Source organism: Callithrix jacchus, chromosome 17 (assembly GCF_049354715.1).
Source record: "Callithrix jacchus isolate 240 chromosome 17, calJac240_pri, whole genome shotgun sequence".
NCBI lineage: Eukaryota > Metazoa > Chordata > Mammalia > Primates > Cebidae > Callithrix > Callithrix jacchus.
This window is the reverse complement of record NC_133518.1, coordinates 49673499-49692035: the sequence shown is the minus strand read 5'-3', so window position 1 is coordinate 49692035 and position 18537 is coordinate 49673499. Positions and strand designations below refer to the sequence as shown.

At 37.5% G+C, this 18537-nt stretch overlaps 1 protein-coding gene and 1 pseudogene across 12 annotated transcripts in view; one reads left to right on the top strand and one right to left on the bottom strand.

The window, feature by feature from the left end:
* CEP63 (centrosomal protein 63) overlaps window positions 1-18537 on the top strand; it is an 87613-nt gene that overhangs the window by 10230 nt on the left and 58846 nt on the right. For all 12 annotated transcript variants that reach the window (XM_078354188.1, XM_078354184.1, XM_078354187.1 and 9 more), the window contains one exon: window positions 11181-11358. In XM_078354188.1, coding sequence (XP_078210314.1) covers window positions 11181-11358 — 178 coding nt within the window. The remainder of the gene's footprint in view (window positions 1-11180; window positions 11359-18537) is intronic.
* LOC103788850 (developmental pluripotency-associated protein 4 pseudogene) lies at window positions 16845-17750 on the bottom strand (annotated as a pseudogene).

Below are 18537 nucleotides of genomic sequence, written 5' to 3'. Positions count from 1 at the left end.
TATTGCAAACCATGCATAATAGGATATCTAATTAACATATGTAAATGTTACAGATTAAACATTCCATATCAAGCAAATTTAACAGGAGAAAAGGGGATAGAGAAAAAAGAGGGGCACTAAAAAACTAGTCCAAAGAGAGGAAGTGGACAAAAAGAGTATTCTGGCCTGATCTGGACGGTTGTCAACATCTTGCAAGAAAGAGCCTTTGGCTACAGATGTCAGATGCTGATCAAGTGACAGCAAGACAGGGTCTTATCAAGACAGCTGTTTTGATCTGGTAAAGTCCTGCTCTTTTTGTGGCCACAGAGTCTTCTGGTGAGAACTGATAGTGAAATATTGTGCTTGCTTATGTTGTTATCTGATTGGGTGCAGTCTTTATTGGTTAGGTGAACATCTGGTCTTTGAGGGCATGATGCCTTTTGGAATGTAAGATGCAGTCTTTTTCTAAGATCGAGTTACTTATGTTAAGGGTGCTATATATAGTATGGTAGTTCTATTTTTAGTTTTTTGAGAAAACTCCATTTAGTTTTTCATAATGGCTATACTAATTTTACATTCTCACCAACAGCATATAAGAGTTCCCTTTTGTCCATATCCTTCCCAGCATTTTGATATTTTTTGTCTTTTTAATCATAATCTTAACTGGGGTGAGATGATGTCATTGTGGTTTTCACTTGCATTTAACTGGTGATTAGTGATGTTGAGCATTTTTTCATATACATTATGTCTTCTTTTGAGAAATGTCTATTCAAATCTAGCAGGCACAATATTTTAATAGGGTTGTTTTTTTTTGCTGTTGAGTTGTTTTTCTCATATATTCTGGATGTTCAGTCCCTTGTTGGATGAATAGTTTGCAGATATTTTCTCCCATTCTGCAGGTTGTCTTTTGACTCTGTTGATTGTTCCCTTTGCTGGGCAAAAACTTTTTAGTTTAGTTTGATTCCCAATTGCGAATTTTTGTTTTTGTTGCCTGTGCTTTTGAAGCCATAGATCTTTGCCTAGTCCAATGTCCTGAAGCATTTCCTCTATATTTTCTTTTTTTTTAGAGACAGGGGTCTCATTCTGTCGCCTAGGCTAGAGTACAGCAGCACTATAGCCTCAAAACTCCTGGGTTCAAGTGATCCTCCTGCTTCAGTGTCCCAAGTATCTGGGACCATAGGCACATCATCTGGCTAATTTAAAAACAAATTTTTTTTTTTTTCAGAGATGAGATCTTACTATGTTGCTCAAGCTGGTCTTGAACTCCTGGCTTCAAGGAATCCTCCCCTCAGTCTCCTGAGTAGTTGGGATTACAGGCATCAGCCACTGTAACCAATCCCTATGCTTTCTTCTAGTAGTTTTATACTCTGGGTCTTACATTAAGGGTCTTAGTCCATTTTGAGTTGATTTTTTTTTTTTTTAATATATGGTGAGAGATAGGGATCTAGTTTCATTTTCTGCACATGAATGTGTATTTTTTCCACCACCCTTTATTGAATAGGGCATCCTTTCCCCTTTGTATGTTATTGGCAACTTTGTTGAAAATCAGTTGGCTGTAAATATGTGGATTTATTTCTGGGTTGTCTATTCTGTTCCATTGGTTTATGTGCCTGTTTTTATACCAGTACCATGCTGTTTTGGTTATTATAGCTTGGTAGTATATTTTGAAGTCAGTTAGTGTGATACCTCCAGTTTTGTTCCTTTTGATTAGGATTCCTTTGGCTATTCAGGGCCTTTTTATGGTTTACTGTGAATTTAGGATTTCTTTTTTTATATTTCTTTGAAGAATATCATAGATATTTTGATAGAGATTGCATTGAATCTGTAGATAACTTTGGATATAATCATTTGAATATATTAATTCTTCTGATCCAGGGGCATGGGTGTTTTTTCATTAGTTTGTATCCTCTTCAATTTCTTTCATCAGTGTTTTATAGTTTTCTCTGTAGAGGTATTTTATGTCCTTGGTTAAATTTAATCCTAGGTTTTTTTTTTTTTTTGCGGGGGGTAGCTGTTGTAAGTGGGATTGCTTTTTTGATTTCTCTTTCAGCTAGTTCATTATTGGTGTATAGAAACATTACTGATTTTTGTATGTTGATTTTTGTATTCTGCATCTTTACTTAATTTCTTTATCAGTTCTAAGACTTTTTTGGTGGAGTCTTTAGGTTTTTCTATAGGTAGGATCATGTTGTACACAAAGAATGACAATTTGACTTCCTCCTTTCCAATTTGGATGCCTTGTATTTCTTTCTCTTGCCTGATTGCTCTGGCTTTTAGTACTGTGTTGAATGGGAGTGGTGGAGGTAGGCATCCTTGTCATGTTCAAGTTCTTAGGGCTTTCAGCTTTTCCCCATTCAGTATAATGATAGCTGGGGGTTTGTCATATATGGACTTTATTATGTTGAAGTATGTTTCTTCTATGCTTAATTGAGAGTTTTTATCATGGAGGGATGCTGAGTTTTATCAAGTATTTTTCCTGTATCTGTTGAGATGATCATATGGTTTTTTTTTTTTTTTTGAGACGGAGTTTCGCTCTTGTTACCCAGGCTGGAGTGCAATGGCGCGATCTCAGCTCACTGCATCCTCCGCCTCCTGGGTTCAGCCAATTCTCCTGCCTCAGCCTCCTGAGTAGCTGGGATTACAGGCACGCGCCACTGTGCCCAGCTAATTTTTTGTATTTTTAGTAGAGACAGGGTTTCACCATGTTGACCAGGATGGTCTCGATCTCTTGACCTCGTGATCCACCCGCCTCGGCCTCCCAAAGTGCTGGGGATTACAGGCAATCATATGGTTTTTGTCCTTCATTCTGTTGATGTGATGTATCACTTTTATTGATTTGCGTATATTGAACCATTCTTGCATACCTGTAATAAATCCCACTTGATCATGCTGTATTTTCGTTCTGTTCTGTTGTTGGATTTGGTTGGCTAGTATTTTGTTGAGGATTTTTGCATCTGTGTTCATCAGGGATATTGGCCTGTAGTTTTTTTCTTTTGTTGTATCCTTGTCTGCTTTTGGCATCAGAGTAAAGGTGACCTTGTAGAATGAGTTAGGAAAATTTTTCTCTTGCATGTTTTGGGAATACTTGGAGAAGAATTGATGTTAGTTATTCTTTATGAAGTTGATAGAATTCAGCAGTAATGCCATCAGGTCCTGGGATTTTTCTCTCTTGGAAGACTTTTTATTCCTGGTTCAGTCATGTTCTCATTACTGGTCTTTTCAGGTTTTCTCATTCTTCCTGGTTCAATCTTGGTAGGTTATGTGTGTCCAGGAATTTATTTCCTCTCTGTTTTCTAATTTGTTAGCATATAGTTGTTTATAATAATCTCTAATGACCCTTTATATTTCTGTGGTATCAGTTGTAATGTTGCCTTTTCTGTTTCTGATTTTATTTATTTGGGTCTTCTCTTTTTCTTGGTTAGTCTAGCTAATGGTTTATCGATTTTATCTTAAAAAACCAACTTTTAGTTTCATTGACTTTTTTTTTTGTATTTTTTTGGTCTCTATTTTGTTTATTTCTGATCTGACCTTTGTTATTTTTTTCCTTCTGTTAATTGGGTTTTGTTTGTTCTTGGATTGCTACTCAAAGTGCATTGTTAGGTTGTTTATTTGACGTCTTTTTACTTCTTTATTTTTTAGATTCAGGGGTACATGTGCTGATTTGTTACAAGGATGTATTTTGTGATGCTGAAGTTTGGGCCTCTATTTATCCTATCACCCAAATAATGAACATAGTACACAATAGATAGTTTTTCAGGTGTTGCTTGACTTCTACCCTTGCCCTCTTTTGGAGTCTCCAGGTTCCCATCTTTTTTTTTGAGACAGTCTTGCTCTATTGTTCCCATCTTTTTTTTTTTTTTTTTTTTGAGATGGGAGTCTTGCTGTATTGCCCAGGCTGAAGTGCAGTGGCGTGATCTTGGCTCACTGCAACCTCTGTCTCTTGGGTTCAAGTGATTCTCCTGCCTCAGCCTCCCAAGTAGCTGGGAATACAGGTACGTGCCATCATGCCCAAATTTTTTTGTATTTTTGGTACAGATGGGATTTTGCCATGTTAGCCAGTTTGGTCTCAAACTCCTGCCCTCAAGTGATCCACCCACCTCAGCCTCCCAAAGTGCTGGAATTACTGGTGTCAGCCACCATGTCTGGCTTATTATTCCCATCTTTATGTTCATGTGTACTCAGTGTTTAGCTTCCATTTGTAAATGAAGACATTCAGTATTTGGTTTTCTGCTTCTCTGTTAATTTGCTTAGGCTAGTAGCCTGCAGCTACATCCACATTGCTACCAAGAACATTTTGTTTTCTTTATGGCTGCATAGTATTCCATGGTGTATGTGTAACACATTTTCTTTATCCAGTCCACCATTGATGGGCACATCCCATGTCTGCTATTGTGATTGGTGTTGCAGTGAACATGTGAGTACATGTGTCTTTTTGGTAGAATTATTTTCCTTTGAGTAGATACCTAATAATGGGATTGCTGAATTGATTGGTAGTTCTAATTCTATTTTTAGTTCTTTGAGTAATCTCCAAACTGGTTTCCACAGGGGTTGAACTTACATTCCCACCAACAGTGTTCCCTTTTCTCCACTACCTAACCAACGTGTCATTTTTTGACTTTTTAATAATAGCTATTCTGACTGATGTGAGGTAGTATCTCATTGTGATTTTGATTTGCATATCTTTGATGATTAGTTATGTTGAGCATTTTTTCATATGTTTGTTGGCTGCTTGTATGTTTCATATGTTTGTTGGCTGCTTCACATGTTTGTTGTCTTCTTTTGAGAAGTGTCTGTTCATATGTTTTGGATACTTAACCCTTTGTTGGATGCATAGTTTGCAAATATGTTCTCATTCTGTAGATTGTCTGTTCACTCTGTCGATCTGTGTGTGTGTGTGTGTGTGTGTGTGTGTGTGCTGCACAGAAACTCTTTAGTTTAATTAGGTCCCAATTGTCAATTTTTGTTTTCGTTGCATTTGCTTTTGAGGACATAACTTTTTGAGTCATATATTCTCTGCCTAGGCCAATGTCCTGAAGAGTATTTCCTAGATTTTCTTCTATGATTCTGATAGTTTGAGGTCTTACATTTAAATTTTTAATCCTTCTTGAGTTAATTTTTGCATATGGTGAAGAGGTATAGGGGTTGAGTTTCATTCTTCATACAGTTAGCCAGTTTTCCCAGCACCATTTATTGAATAGGGTAACCTTTCTCCATTGTTTATTTTGTTCAACTTTGTTGAAGATCAGTTCATTGTAGATATGTAGCTTTATTTCTGGTTCTCTGTTTTGTTCCATTGGCCTGTGTGTCCATTTTTGTACCAGTATCATGCTATTTTGGTTACTAATAGCATTGTAGCATAGTTTAAAGTAAGGTAATATGATGCCTTTAGCTTTGTTCTTTTTGCGTAGGATTGCTTTCGCTATTTGGGCTCTATTTTGGTTCCAAATAAATTTTAAAATACTTTTTTCTAATTCTGTGAAGAAAGACAATAATTTGATAGGAATTGCATCGAATCAGTAGATTGCTTTGGGCAGTATGGACATTTTAACTGTATTGATTTTTCCAATCCATGAGCATGGAATATTTTTTCATTTGTTTATGTCATCTGTGATTTCTTTCAGCAGTGTTTTGTAATTCTTTTTGTAGAAATCTTTCACCTCCGTAGTTAAATGTATTAATTTTTTTTAATGTGTGTCTATTGTAAATGGAATTGTGTTCTTGATTTAGTACTCAGCTTGAACGTTATTGGTGTATAGAAATGCTACTGATTTTTGTACATTGATTTTGCATTCTGAAACTTTACTGAAGCTTGTTTATCAGGTCTAGGAACATTTTGGTAGAATCTTTAGGGTTTTCTAGGTAAAGAATCATATCATCAGCAAAGATAGATAATTTGGCTTCTTTTTTTATTTGAATGCCTTTTATTTCTTTCTCTTGCCTGGTTGCTCTGGCTAGGACATCAAGTACTAGGTTGTGTAGGAATGGCAAGAGAGGACATTGTATTTTGTTCCAGGTCTCAGGGTGAATGCTTTCAACTTTTGCCTGTTCAGTATGATATTACCTGTGGGTCTGTCATAGATGGCACTTATTATTTTGAAGTCAGTTCCTTTGATGCCTAGTTTGTTGAGGCTTTTAACATAAAGGGATATTAAATTTTATTGAATGCTTTTTCTCTATCTACTGAGATGATCATAAGGTTTTTGTTTTTAATTCTATTTATGTGATGAATCACATTTATTGATTTTGCCTATGTTGAACCATCCTTGCATCCCAGAAATAAAGCCCACTTGATTGTGATAGATTATCTTTTTGATGTGCTGCTGGATTCAGTTTGTATTCTGTTGAGGATTTTTGCATCTGTGTTCATTAGGGATATTGGTCTGTAGTTTTCTTACTGTATCTTTGCCAGATTTTGGTATCAGGATGATGTTGGTTTCATAAAATGAGTTAGAGAGGGATCCCTCCTCCTCAGTGTTTTGGAATAGTTTCAGTAGAGTTGGTACTACCTCTTCTTCATAGAATTGGTACTACCTCTTCTTTATATGTCTGGTAGAATTTGGCTGTGAATCCATCTGGTCTGGGGCTTTATTTGGTTAGTAGCCTTTTATTACTGATTCAATTTTGAAACTCATTAATCTTTTCAGTGTTCCTCTTTATTACTAGCTCAATTCTGGGAGGTTATGTGTTTCCATGAATTTTTCTCTTTATTCCTGGTTCAATTCTGGGAGGTTGTGTGTTTCCAGGAGTTTTTCCATTTCCTCTAGATTTTCTAGCCTGTATACAGAGAGATGTTAATAGTAGTCTCTGAGGATTTTTTGTATTTCTGTGGGAATGGTGGTTGTAATGTCACTTTGGCATTTCTGATTGTACTTATTTGGATTTTTTTTCCTGTTAATTTAGCTAGCAGTCTGTCAGTCTTGTTACCAACAGTTTACTTAATTTGTTTTGTCTCAGTTTTGTTTATTTCTGCTCGGATTTTAATTACCTCTTTTCTTCTGCTAACTTTGGATTTAGTTCTTATTTTTCTAGTTCATTTAGATGTGACATTACATTGTTTTAGGTTGTTAACTTGAGATCTTGCTGTAGGTGTTTGGAGCTGTAAACTTTCTTTTTAACACGGCAAATGATTTTTTGATATCTGCCTTTGTTTATCCAAAGTCATTCAGGAGCAAGTTGTTCAGTTTCCATGTATTTTTGTGGTTATGAGAATTCCTCTTGGTATTCTTATTTTTATTACACTGTGGTCTGAGAAAATGCTTGGTGTGATTTCAATCTCTTTTTTTGTCTTTGTACTGTTTTGATGTAGGTATCTGTTGCTGTAAACATCCCTCTTAGCACTGCCTTTGCTGTATCCCATAGGTTTTGGTATATTGTATTTTCATTTGTTTCAAGAAATTTTTGCATTTCCTTTTTAATTTCTTCACTGACCCAGTGGTCATTCAGGAGCATGTTGTTTAATTTCCGTGTATTTGTACAGTTTCCAAAGTTTCTCTTAATCTTGATTTTTAGTTTTTTTTCCATTTATGGTCTAAGATACTTGATATGATTTTGATTTTAAAAAATTTGTTGAAACTTGTTTTGTGGCCTAACATATGGTCTATCCTGGAGAATGTTCTGTGCTAAAGCGAAGAGTGTGGGTTCTGCAGCTGTTGCATAAAATTTTCTGTAAATGTCTTTAGGTCTCTTTGGTCTATAGTGTAGAACAAGCTGGATGTTTCTTTGTTGATTTTCTGTCTAAATAATTTGTCCAGTGCTGAAAGTGGGGTATTGAAGCCCCCAATTATTATTGTATTATAGTCTGTCTCTGTCTCTTTAGCTCTAATATTTGTTTTATATGTCTGTGTGTTCTGGTGTTATATACAGCTGTAATATTTTGTTGCTGAATTGATCCCTTTTCATTATAAAATGACTTTGTCACTTTTTATGTTTATTTGACTTAAACTGTATTTTGTCTGATATAGGAATAGCTACTCCTGCATGCTTTTGGTTTCCATTTGTGTAGGATATTTTTTCCCATCTCTTCATTTTCTGTTTATGTGTGTCTTTATGGATGAGGTGAGTTTCTTTTAAGTAGCTCATAGTTGGGTCTTGCATTTTATCTATGCATCCATTCTTTATCTTGTAATTGGGGAATTTAAACCATTTACATTCAGGGTTGTTATAGATAGGTGAGGACTTATTCCTGTCATTTTGTTAATTGCTTTCTGTATATCCTTTGTTTTCTTCCTTTATTGTTTACTTTTGTAATTTTGTCTCTTTTTTTTTTTAGTCATAATGTTTGATGCCTTTCTCTTTCTCATGTGTTTCACCCCTGCCAATGAGTCTTACGCTTTTTGTGTGTTTTCATGATAGTAGATCATCTTTTTGCCCCATGATACAGGACTCCCATATGCATTTTTTTTAATGGCTTGTCTAGTGATGAGTTATCTCAGTTGCTTGTCTGGGAAAGACTTTATTTCTCCTTCATTTTTGAAGGATGGCTCTGCTGGGTATAGTATTCCTAGATGACAGTTTTGTTTTGTTGTGTTGTTGTTGTTTTTTTTTTCCTTTTAACATTTTGAATGTATCACCCCATTCTCTCCTGGTCTGTAAGATTTCTGCTGAGAAATATGATGTTAGTTTGATGGCAATATCCTTATATGTGACTTGACATTTTTCTCTTGCTGTTTTTAGAATTCTTTGTCTTTGACTTTTGACAGCTTGACTATAATGTGCCTTAGAGAAGACCTTTTCAGATTGAATCTATTTGGGGATATTTGAGCCTCTTTTATTTGGATATCTATATCTCTTGCAAGAATTGGGATGTTTTCAGCTATTATTTCGTTAAATTGGTTTTCTATACCTATGCCCATCTTTTCTCCTCCTGGAATTGAGAGAGTTTGAATATTTGGGCACTTTATGGTCTCCCATATGCCGTGTAGGCTTTCTTTATTCTTTTTTATTCTTTGTATTGTTGTTGTCTGATAGGGTTATTTCACAAGGTCCATCTTCAGATTCAGAGATTCTTTTACTTGTTCTACTCTGTTGTTGAAACTCACTTGCATTTTTAATTTCATGTATTGAATTCTTTAGTTTCAGGATTTCTGTTTGGCTCTTTTTAATGATATCTCTCTTTGTTGAATTTCTCTTTCAGAACATAAATTGTTTTCCTGATTTTTGTTTTTATTATCTGTGTTTTTTTGCATCTCACTGCATTTATTTAATAGCATTATTTTGAATTCTTTTAAAGGCATTTTATAAATTTCCTTAGTGATCTATTACTGAAGAATTACTGTGTAATTTTTCTTACCTTTTTTATTTTTTGTGTCTCTTTATGTTTATTTCTGTGCATATGGTTTAACAGTCACTTCTTCTGATTATATGGTTTGGCTTTCATAGGGAAATGGAAAATATTTTCCTGTGGATGTCTTTATAGTGTTGGTTGGGTAGGGTGCTTTGGATTTGATTCTCAGTGAGTGTAGCAGTGTAGTTTCTATGATTTTTCCAGCCATAATCAGTATCAGTGGTTTCTGTGAGTTCCTCAGTGACTTAGACTGTGGTTGTTAGTGGAGGATATGGCAAGCCTTTGCCCGGGATAGGGGCACCAGGCAAGACTGGTCATCATGTACCAGTCAGTGATGGCAGGATGGGCCTGCCTTCAGGCTCCCAGATGGCATGCACAGGCACTGGTGGTAGTGGGTAAGGCAGATCAATCTTCAGGCCCCTGGATGACATGCACAGGCATCAGTGGTGGCAGCAGTAGGTGAGGCAGGTCTCTCCTAGGTCCCTGGATGGCAGTATGCATAGGTGCTGGCAGTGGGCAAGATGGGTTGATTCCAAGGCACCTTGGTGGTGGCAGGAGGGGCTAGGCTGATCACCAGTACCCGGGACAATGTGTGTGGTAATAGTGGTGGGCACAGCAGGCCTGTCCTCAGGCCCCTATGTGGTATGTGTGGACTCCCAGTGTAAGTTTTCTTTTGACCTTAAGCTTCTCACTGCAGTTTAAAAAGCCTATCTGAGTTATGCCTCTGACCATATTGTGCTTTGGGTACAGAAGCAAAAGGGTTGAGCAAAAGTTAAGTTGATCCATGTAATGGTTGTGGACAGTATTTTGGGGAGATGTTTTTGGGTCATTTGCTTCATCACAGCAATGTGAAGCTAGATGTTTGCCTTCATCCTAGCTTGAGTTTTCTACTCTTAAGAAGCAAAAGTAAAAATACAGAGGTTCTTTCACACTAAGAATAGGTGCTTTTTAAAAGTATTTCAGCTTTAGTGATAGTGGTCTGTGGTTATTTCTGGAAACCTCTTTGAATTTAATATATCTGTGTCCACTTCTTATTCTCAGCAATATCTGGCATCTCCTGAAATGCCAGGATATCAGTACGTTTACAGTAGTAAGGTAGACTACAGTAAGTTTCTAACAAAAAGGTGGGCAGAAATTGTTGAAATAAATCTGGCTGTAGGATGAATTTCTTGAAGCAGCTCTTAAAATTGTATTATCACTTTCCTGCATGATAGCCTGCTTTTTTCCAAGGCTTATTTATTTGATTAGATGAACTATGACATATTGGCTTGTCTGGATCCTTCCTGAAAGCTTCCCTAATATATTGCAGAGGTACTTGTTAGCTGTGGCAGCCTGGCTCCACAAACCATCAGTCTTGTGCTTAATGAAACAACTTGGGCTTTAGGTTGTCTATGAGAGGAAGACAAGATATTCTGTGGAATAGGTAATCATCTTGATAGGAGCATTAAAAGCTAAGGGCTGGGCATGGTGGCTCACACCATAATCCTAGCACTTTGGGAGGCTGAGGCGGGTGGATCACCTGAAGTCGGGAGTTCAAGATCAGCCTGGCCAACATGGTGAAACCCCGTTTCTACTAAAAATAAAAATTAGTCAGGTGTGGTGGTGCCTGCCTGCAATCCCAGCTACTTGGGAGGCTGAAGAGGGAGAATTGCTTGAACCTGGGAGGCAGAGGTTGCAGTGAGCCATGATTGCACCACTGCACTCCAGCCTGAGCAACAAGAATGAAACTCCATCTCAAAAAAGAAAAAAAAAGCAAAAGCTCAGAAATAATATTTTTTGCTTCTGGTAATTTATTAATTGGCATTATTATTGTCATTTAATTATTAACTTCAGGTAGAATTATATCTGCTATATTTTTATGTGAAAACAGTTCAAAGCCACTTGAACTGTTTTCTCAATGATCTGTTCTTCTTTATAGGGGATTTTTGACATCCTGTGAAGCAGAACTACAGGAGCTCATGAAACAGATTGACATAATGGTGGCTCATAAAAAATCTGAATGGGAAGGACGGACACATGCTCTAGAAACTTGCTTGAAAATCCGTGAACAGGAACTTAAAACTCTTAGGAGTCAGCTGGATGTGAAACATAAAGAGGTAAAGGAATTTATTTGTTCTACTTTTTGATATTTTTATCATGCCTTTTATATTGGAACATGTTTTTTAAATATTTGTTAAAGAATTTGTATATGAAGTTAGTTTCTTTATGGTTATTTATGATGATTCCTATGTTTTAGAAGAAAAATTCATTGTGAAAATGTATAAGAACATTATCATTTATTTCAAGGATCATTTTACCTTGGTTACATATAATATATAAATAACTTATTTTTTTTTTTTTTGGGGGGGAGAGGATGGCAGGAAGGAAGGGAAGAAGGACGGTAGGGAGGAAGGAAGGGATGAAGGAAGGAAGGAAGGGAGGAAGCGGGGAGGGAGGGAGGGAAGGGAAGAAAGGAAATCAAGCATTGAAAGAGACATTGTCGACCTGGATCTAGAGGTTTACAAGTTGATTTCTTTTTTTTTTTGAGAGAAGGAAAGAAAAAAAAAATAAGTAAAGGAGAAGAAGAAAGAGGAAGAGAAAGAGGGAGAGTAAATGGAAATATTGCTTTATTTTGAAAAAAAATTGGGTATTAATAATGGCCAATCAATGTTTCATTTAAACTAATGGGTAGGTGTGATGTGGTATTGACAAGAATGTATATTTTGTGTATTTGAAGTGGAGAGCTCTATAAATATTTATTAAGTTTACTTGTTCTGGATCTGAGTTCGAGTCCTTGATATCCTTATTAATTTTCTGTCTCATTGAATCTAAGTCTCCTATCTGGGTGTTAGGATCGTTAGCTCTTGTTGTTGCATTGATCCCTTTACCACTATTGCTTTAAAATCTATTTTATCCGATACAAGAATTGCAACTCCTGCTTTTTATTTATTTATTATTTATTTTTGCTCTCCATTTGGTTGGTAAATCTTTCTCCATCCCTTTGTTTTGAGTCTTTGTGTATCCTTGCATGTGAAACAGGTCTGGATGTAACATGCTGTTGGGTTTTGGCTGTGTCTTTTGATTGGGAATTTAGTCATTTTAAATTTAGGGTTACTGCCATTTGATGTTGACTGGCTGTTTTATCCATTTGTTGGTGTAAATTCTTCTTTATGTTGGTGCTCTTTACTTTTTGGTGTATTTTTAGAAAGGCTAATACTGGTTGTTTCTTTCTGTGTGTAATGCTTCTTTCAGAAGCGCTTGTAAAGCAGGCCTGGTGGTAATAAAATCTCTGAGTTCTTGCTTGTTCATAAAAGATTCTATTTTTCCTTCAGTTGTGAAGCTTAGTTTGGCTGGATATGAAATTCTGGGCTGAAGGTTCTGTTCTTTGAGGATGTTGAATATTGGCCCCCACTCTCTTCTGGCCTGTAGAGTTTCTGCTGAGAGATCTGCTGTAAGTCTGATAGGCTTGCCTTTGTGGGTAATCTGACCTTTCTCTCTGGCTGCCCTTAGTATTTTCTCCTTCGTTTCAACCCTGGTGAATCTAATGATTATGTGCCTTGGGGTTGCTCTTCTTGAGGAATATCTTTGTGGTGTTCTCTGTATTACCTGGGGTTGAATGTTGACCTGCTTTGCTAGTTTAGGAAAATTTTCCTGAATAATATCCTGAAGGGTATTTTCCAGCTTGGATTCATTCTCTCTGTCGCATTCAGGTACACCTATCAAACGTAAATTTGGTCTTTTCACATAGTCCCACATTTCTTGGAGACTTTGCTCATTCCTTTTTATCCTTTTTTCTCTAATCTTTTCTTCACGTTTTATTTCATTAAGTTGGACTTTGACCTCTGATATCCCTTCTTCTGCTTGAACAATTCGAGTGTTTAAACCTGTGCATACTTCGGAGTTCCTGTATTGTATTCTTCAGTTCCATTAATTCACTCATACTCCTCTCTTAGTTGTCTATTCTCAATAGGATTTCATCAAACCTTTTTTCAAAGTTCCTAGTTTCTTTACGTTGGGCTACAACATGTTCTTTTAACTCACCGAAGTTTGTTATTATCCATTCCTTGAAGAGTGATTCTGTCATCAGGAGGCGCTCATTCTCCATCAAGCCTTGTTCCATTGTTGATGTGGAACTGTGATCATCTTTAGAGGGAGAGGCGTTCTGACTTTGAGTATTCTCAGCTTTTTTACGCTGGTTTCTTCCCGTCATTGTAAGTTTATCCTCCTGTCGTCTTTGAAATTACCAACTTTCAGATTAGGTCTCTTGAGTGGACGTCCAGGTTGTTAGTTCCCAGGGCCAGAGCAGCGGTGTTAAAACTGATGGTGCTTTTCTGCCCAGGATTCTCCTGTCGGGCTTCCTTCTTGTTTCCGTAGTAGGCGACTGTGCCTTCCCGGGGCTCCAAACCTCGGTCAGAAGGGGAACCGGTCCCGTTTACTCTGCGCCGAGCGCTGCCGCGCCAGCGGAACCGCTGCGCCGACCACGAGAGTCGCGCTGGCGACTCCTGTGTTTCCACCACTGGGGGATCTTCTGCTCCGTGAGCGACCAGACTTTGTCTGAAAGTGTGTCGTCCTCTAGTTCTCCGCGCCTTCCCTGAGAGCTGCAATCCCGAGATGTTAGCGATTGGCCATCTTGGATCGTTCTATAAATAACTTCTTTAAGAAAATGTAAAAGGATAACACACTTTGTGTAATCGTCATCATATTAAAGGTTCATATTAATATTCACTGAGTTTCATGGAAATTGCTTTTTGCTTCACTTTGTGGCTGGCATTACAAAACAAGTTCCAGATTCAAGAATTTGCTTCTTTTGGTTAGATTTAAAACAAAATTAAGAGAACCCTTTAAAAAAATCATATTTACCTGTGTTGAAAATTAGGGGAGAAGAAAGAAAAGAAGAAAATAAAAATTACTTGCGGTCCCACTACTCATTAATATTGGTAATTTGGGGGAAAAGTTTAATAATATTTGCTGGTTTCCTTCTCATAAATTTAGCTGGTAAATTAGGAGGGAGTACACGTCATATTGGAAGGGAAGTAGAAAGCATTTACATATGAGAGTTGCCTCTTAATTTTTGGTATGTATGTCAATCTCAGAAGGATTGGAAGAGGTAAAGAGTTATGGGGAGCACTAGTCCCATTTCTCACTCTGAAGACCTTTCCTACCAGTAGGATCACCATTCATTAAGGCTGTCATCAACTTACCCAGGTATACTTCTGTGAGTGGTATACACTGAGATTGGGATTTGGTTGAAAAAACTTACTAAGAATAGTTTAGAAATGTTTCCTGTAATAAGGAAAGAGTTTGACTCGATAAAGATGTTTTTATGCTTATCCAGAGAATTTCTCCTTGATTGGCCATTTGCACCCTGGGTCAAAGTAGTACTTGGTATAACACTGGCTGTATGAAAGTGTTCTTCTAATGCTGTTTGCTGAATTGCAGTTAATTTAAAGTTTGAGTAGACATTTGAGAATATATTTTAAAATTGCAAACCATGCAGAAATACAGAAGGTGATACAAAAGTACAGTGAATGATAATCATGTTTGATTTAAAAAAAATCATAATTTAGGCAGGGTCAATGTTTCTTTTACGGTAGGCTACTTAGCTAGCACTTTGTTTCTCCTAGGGTAAAACAAAATTCTGTTTAGCAAGTTGAAATGAAAGTGGTTTTCTAGTTGATAGATTATTTATTTTGTTAGGAACTCATGAAAGAGTTATGTTTGTGATTATGAGAATGTTTAGTTACTGTGATGCTAAATTTGAACTCATTCCTGTGGCTTAGTTTTGATGTCAAGAGCATTATTGCCATTACTTAATGCCCTTGACATCAAAATTTCTTGTAAAGAGAAATTAAGAGAGATTAGGGATTAAATGGATAGATTTCATGGTCAGGATTTGAAGATTTTAAGTTTGGCCTGGGGACATACAAGAAATTTAAAATTGCAACTGTCTCATCAATTTGCTACTTCATTGATTGGGCTGCTGAAAGTTGATTACGTTTCTAGGCTTCTAAAGATAATCTAGTAATGGGAATCTATTCTATAGAATTTGCGTGTAAGATTGTGTTGCATTAAAACACTTCTTTCTTTTTTTTTAAAGAACAAATGTGTTTATTACCTATTGTGCTGAAAAATTCTGACCACCAACAGCCAATGAAGGGCAGGAAGGAACAACACTATTGAGACCATGAAAATATCTTGCTTCTTATATTTGTCTGTTCTCACATTGCGATAAAGAAATACCTGAGGCTGGGTAGTTTATAAAGGAAAGAGGTTTAATTAGCTCACGCTTATGTAGGCTATACACAAAGCATAGTGGCATCTGGGGAGGGCCCATGAGACTTTCAATTATGACAGAAGGCGAAGGGGAAGCAGGGCCATCTTCACATAGTGGAACAGGAGAGAGAGAGTGAAGGGGGAAGTGCTGCACACTTCTAAATAACCAGATCTCAGGAAAACTCACTATCACGAGAACAACACCAATGGGGAAGTCTGCCCCCATGAGCCAGTTACCTCCCACTAGACGCCAATTCTAACATTGAGGATTACAGTTCCACCTGAGATCTGGGCAGGGACACAGACCCAAACCATATCACTTGCCAATAAACTTCCCTCTCTTGCTAACATTTTTGAGGATTATCTCCCAAACCTATTAGGTCTGTATCATGAGGGTTAGAATTCTGCTACTCTTTCCAGTGCATTATTTTTTAATATCTTCATTTAAGGGGCAAAGGCAATCCCCTACTTGTAATAATAAGATAGTATTGGAGACTGCCATTAAAACACAGGGCAAGTAAAAAACAGATCTGTTCTAAGACACACAGGACTATAAATTTAGGAAATACACAAAAAATTAAAAATTAGTTAAACTCAATTGGATACATTAAATATGTGCAGCTTTTTGTGTGTCAGTCATACCTAAATAAAGTGATTATAAAAACAGATGATCCAACCTGTACTACCAACAGGTTTCCAATATATATAAATTCAATATATTATGTATTTATGGGTGGGGAGCAACCTTAAATAGTTTAAACAGCAGAAATATACAAAAAATTATAGGTAGAAATAATACAAAGTACCTCGTGTTTCTATCCTAGAATCAAACCATAGAAGAAAACAGAAATACTGTTTTGAATATTAAAAATCATGTGTTTTGCGGAGGGAGACAACAGCCTTCCTCTGCCTTAAAATACTTCACATTTTATGAAATTCACAACTGGAATGGAGCTCCTCCTAAGATCGTCAGTATGCTGGGGAGGGAAATTGAGCACAGGAGCAGACTACTGTTTCTTAACTACTTCACAATACTCAGCTGAAGAAGTTTTTACTTAAAAGAGCTGTTGAAGTCATTTCTGTTTTAGAAGAGTGGTATAAATGACTTTTTCTATGTATTAACCAGAATTAATGGTAATTTGTAAAAGTTTTTTCATTTTTAAACATTAGAGTTTGTATCTCAGCCAGTGAAGCAGGAGGCATTGCTGGGTGTCATAGTCTAACACCTACCTGCAGCCCACCAGTCTGCGTGGACTGTAAGCAGATGTGGAGAGAACCGGAGTTCACCTGTCAGCAACACCACCACGGAATTGAGCCTTTCTACTATTAATTACCATATAGGTGCCTTTTTCCTGGTGTTTTGTTCTGACTGGAAGCTTTTTATTAAGACTTGGTACCCGTGAACAAACTTAGGACACAACTTACTGTCTTCAAGGTGCAGGGGTGGAAAATAGGAAGGCAGGAAGCAAGAAGAGTGCACTCACTCTCCCTTCTTACTTTTCTGGAGCCCAGGCTTGTCCAGTGTGAAACTGAAGTTAAACCCAACCTTCTCTATCTACAGGAAGACATCTCTCATGGTCTTCTCTTGTAGAGATTCCTCTGCCTCTGGTGTCCTGCGCTGGCTGCAGTTCTGGCCCTGGAGGACAGCAAAGCCCCTGGGGCAGACACTGTCTCACAGCTGTGTTAACTCCTTCAAGGAGAGCAGCAGCTTCTTCCAGGGCAGGCAGCCCCTCCTTAGGGGGAAGAGCCACTTCAGGAGGATGCATCTCCTCAGAACTTTTCAGGAACATTTACCCCTTGCCCACCTTTGATTTTTTTTTTTTTTTTTTTGTAATGCCTTCTGGATTCTGACCTGTTTTGCTGTGCAAGGAATGTCCTTTTGTTTTGGGTAGGCAAAGGCACACAGGTGCTTATGTGCATCTAATTTCTGGCCTTTGGAGCTCAGCTTTAAACGTTGGCACCAGAACCGTAGAATGTCCTGGTGAATCAGGTTAACGGGTAGCAGTTTAGAGGGTAGTGGAGAGATTGGTATCTTCTTCTGAGGTTTTAGGTTGTCACTGAACTCTGCCTTCTTCTTTGGGCAGAGCACTTTGTCACCTTTGATAGGTATTTTTCGTTTGGTCTCCTTGCCTGTTGTTCCTGGCAAAGCAGTTGTGCTTGGTTAATTAGAAGCTTGCTGATCCTCTTCCCTCGACTTCCTGTGGAGTTCCACTCTTTGCTTTTTTGACTTCTCCATACTTAACAAATGGAGTTTGATAAAATTTTTCCAGAATCAAAACACTTCTTTCAAGTATGTGTTGTAACACATTCATAATCCGATTTGAGCAGTATATAAGAACCAGAAAATAGGGCTTTATGTATTTGTCGTTGTATTAGTTTATTCTTTCATTGCTTTAAGGAACTAAATTATGAAGAAAAGAGGTTTCATTGACTCACAGTTCCATAGGCTCTACAGGAAGCATGGCTGGTGAGGCCTCAGGAAACTTAACTATCATGGTGGAAAGTGAAGGGGAAGCAGGCACATTTTCACAGGGCAGAGGAGGAGACAGAGCAAAGGGTGAAGTGCAACATACCTTTAAACAACCGGATCTGATGGGAACTCACTATCACAGGAACAGCAAGGGGGAAGTCTACCCCCATGATCCAGTCACCTCCCACCAGTCCCCTCCTCCAACATTGAAGACTACAGTTCAACATGAGATTTGGGTGGGGACAAGAGCCACACTGTATCAGTCAGTCATTATTGTTTGAAAGGTACAGACCCAGAAGCAGTTAGTCCTATGGTGTAAACCACTGCTAATCAAAAGACAGGTCCGTGATGAGATCAAAAGCTTGCACCAGGATGTAAATCAGTGTATATCCATCTTTCGCTGAGAAAATTTTGCTTTTAAGAATGTCAGTTGCACAACGTGTTTCATGACATATTTGATTTACACTCTACCTCAAGCTTCTTATGCTGGATTGCTGTTTGCAAAGAACTTTGGCAAATCATACTTGGTGGATCATTAATACAAGCAACTTAT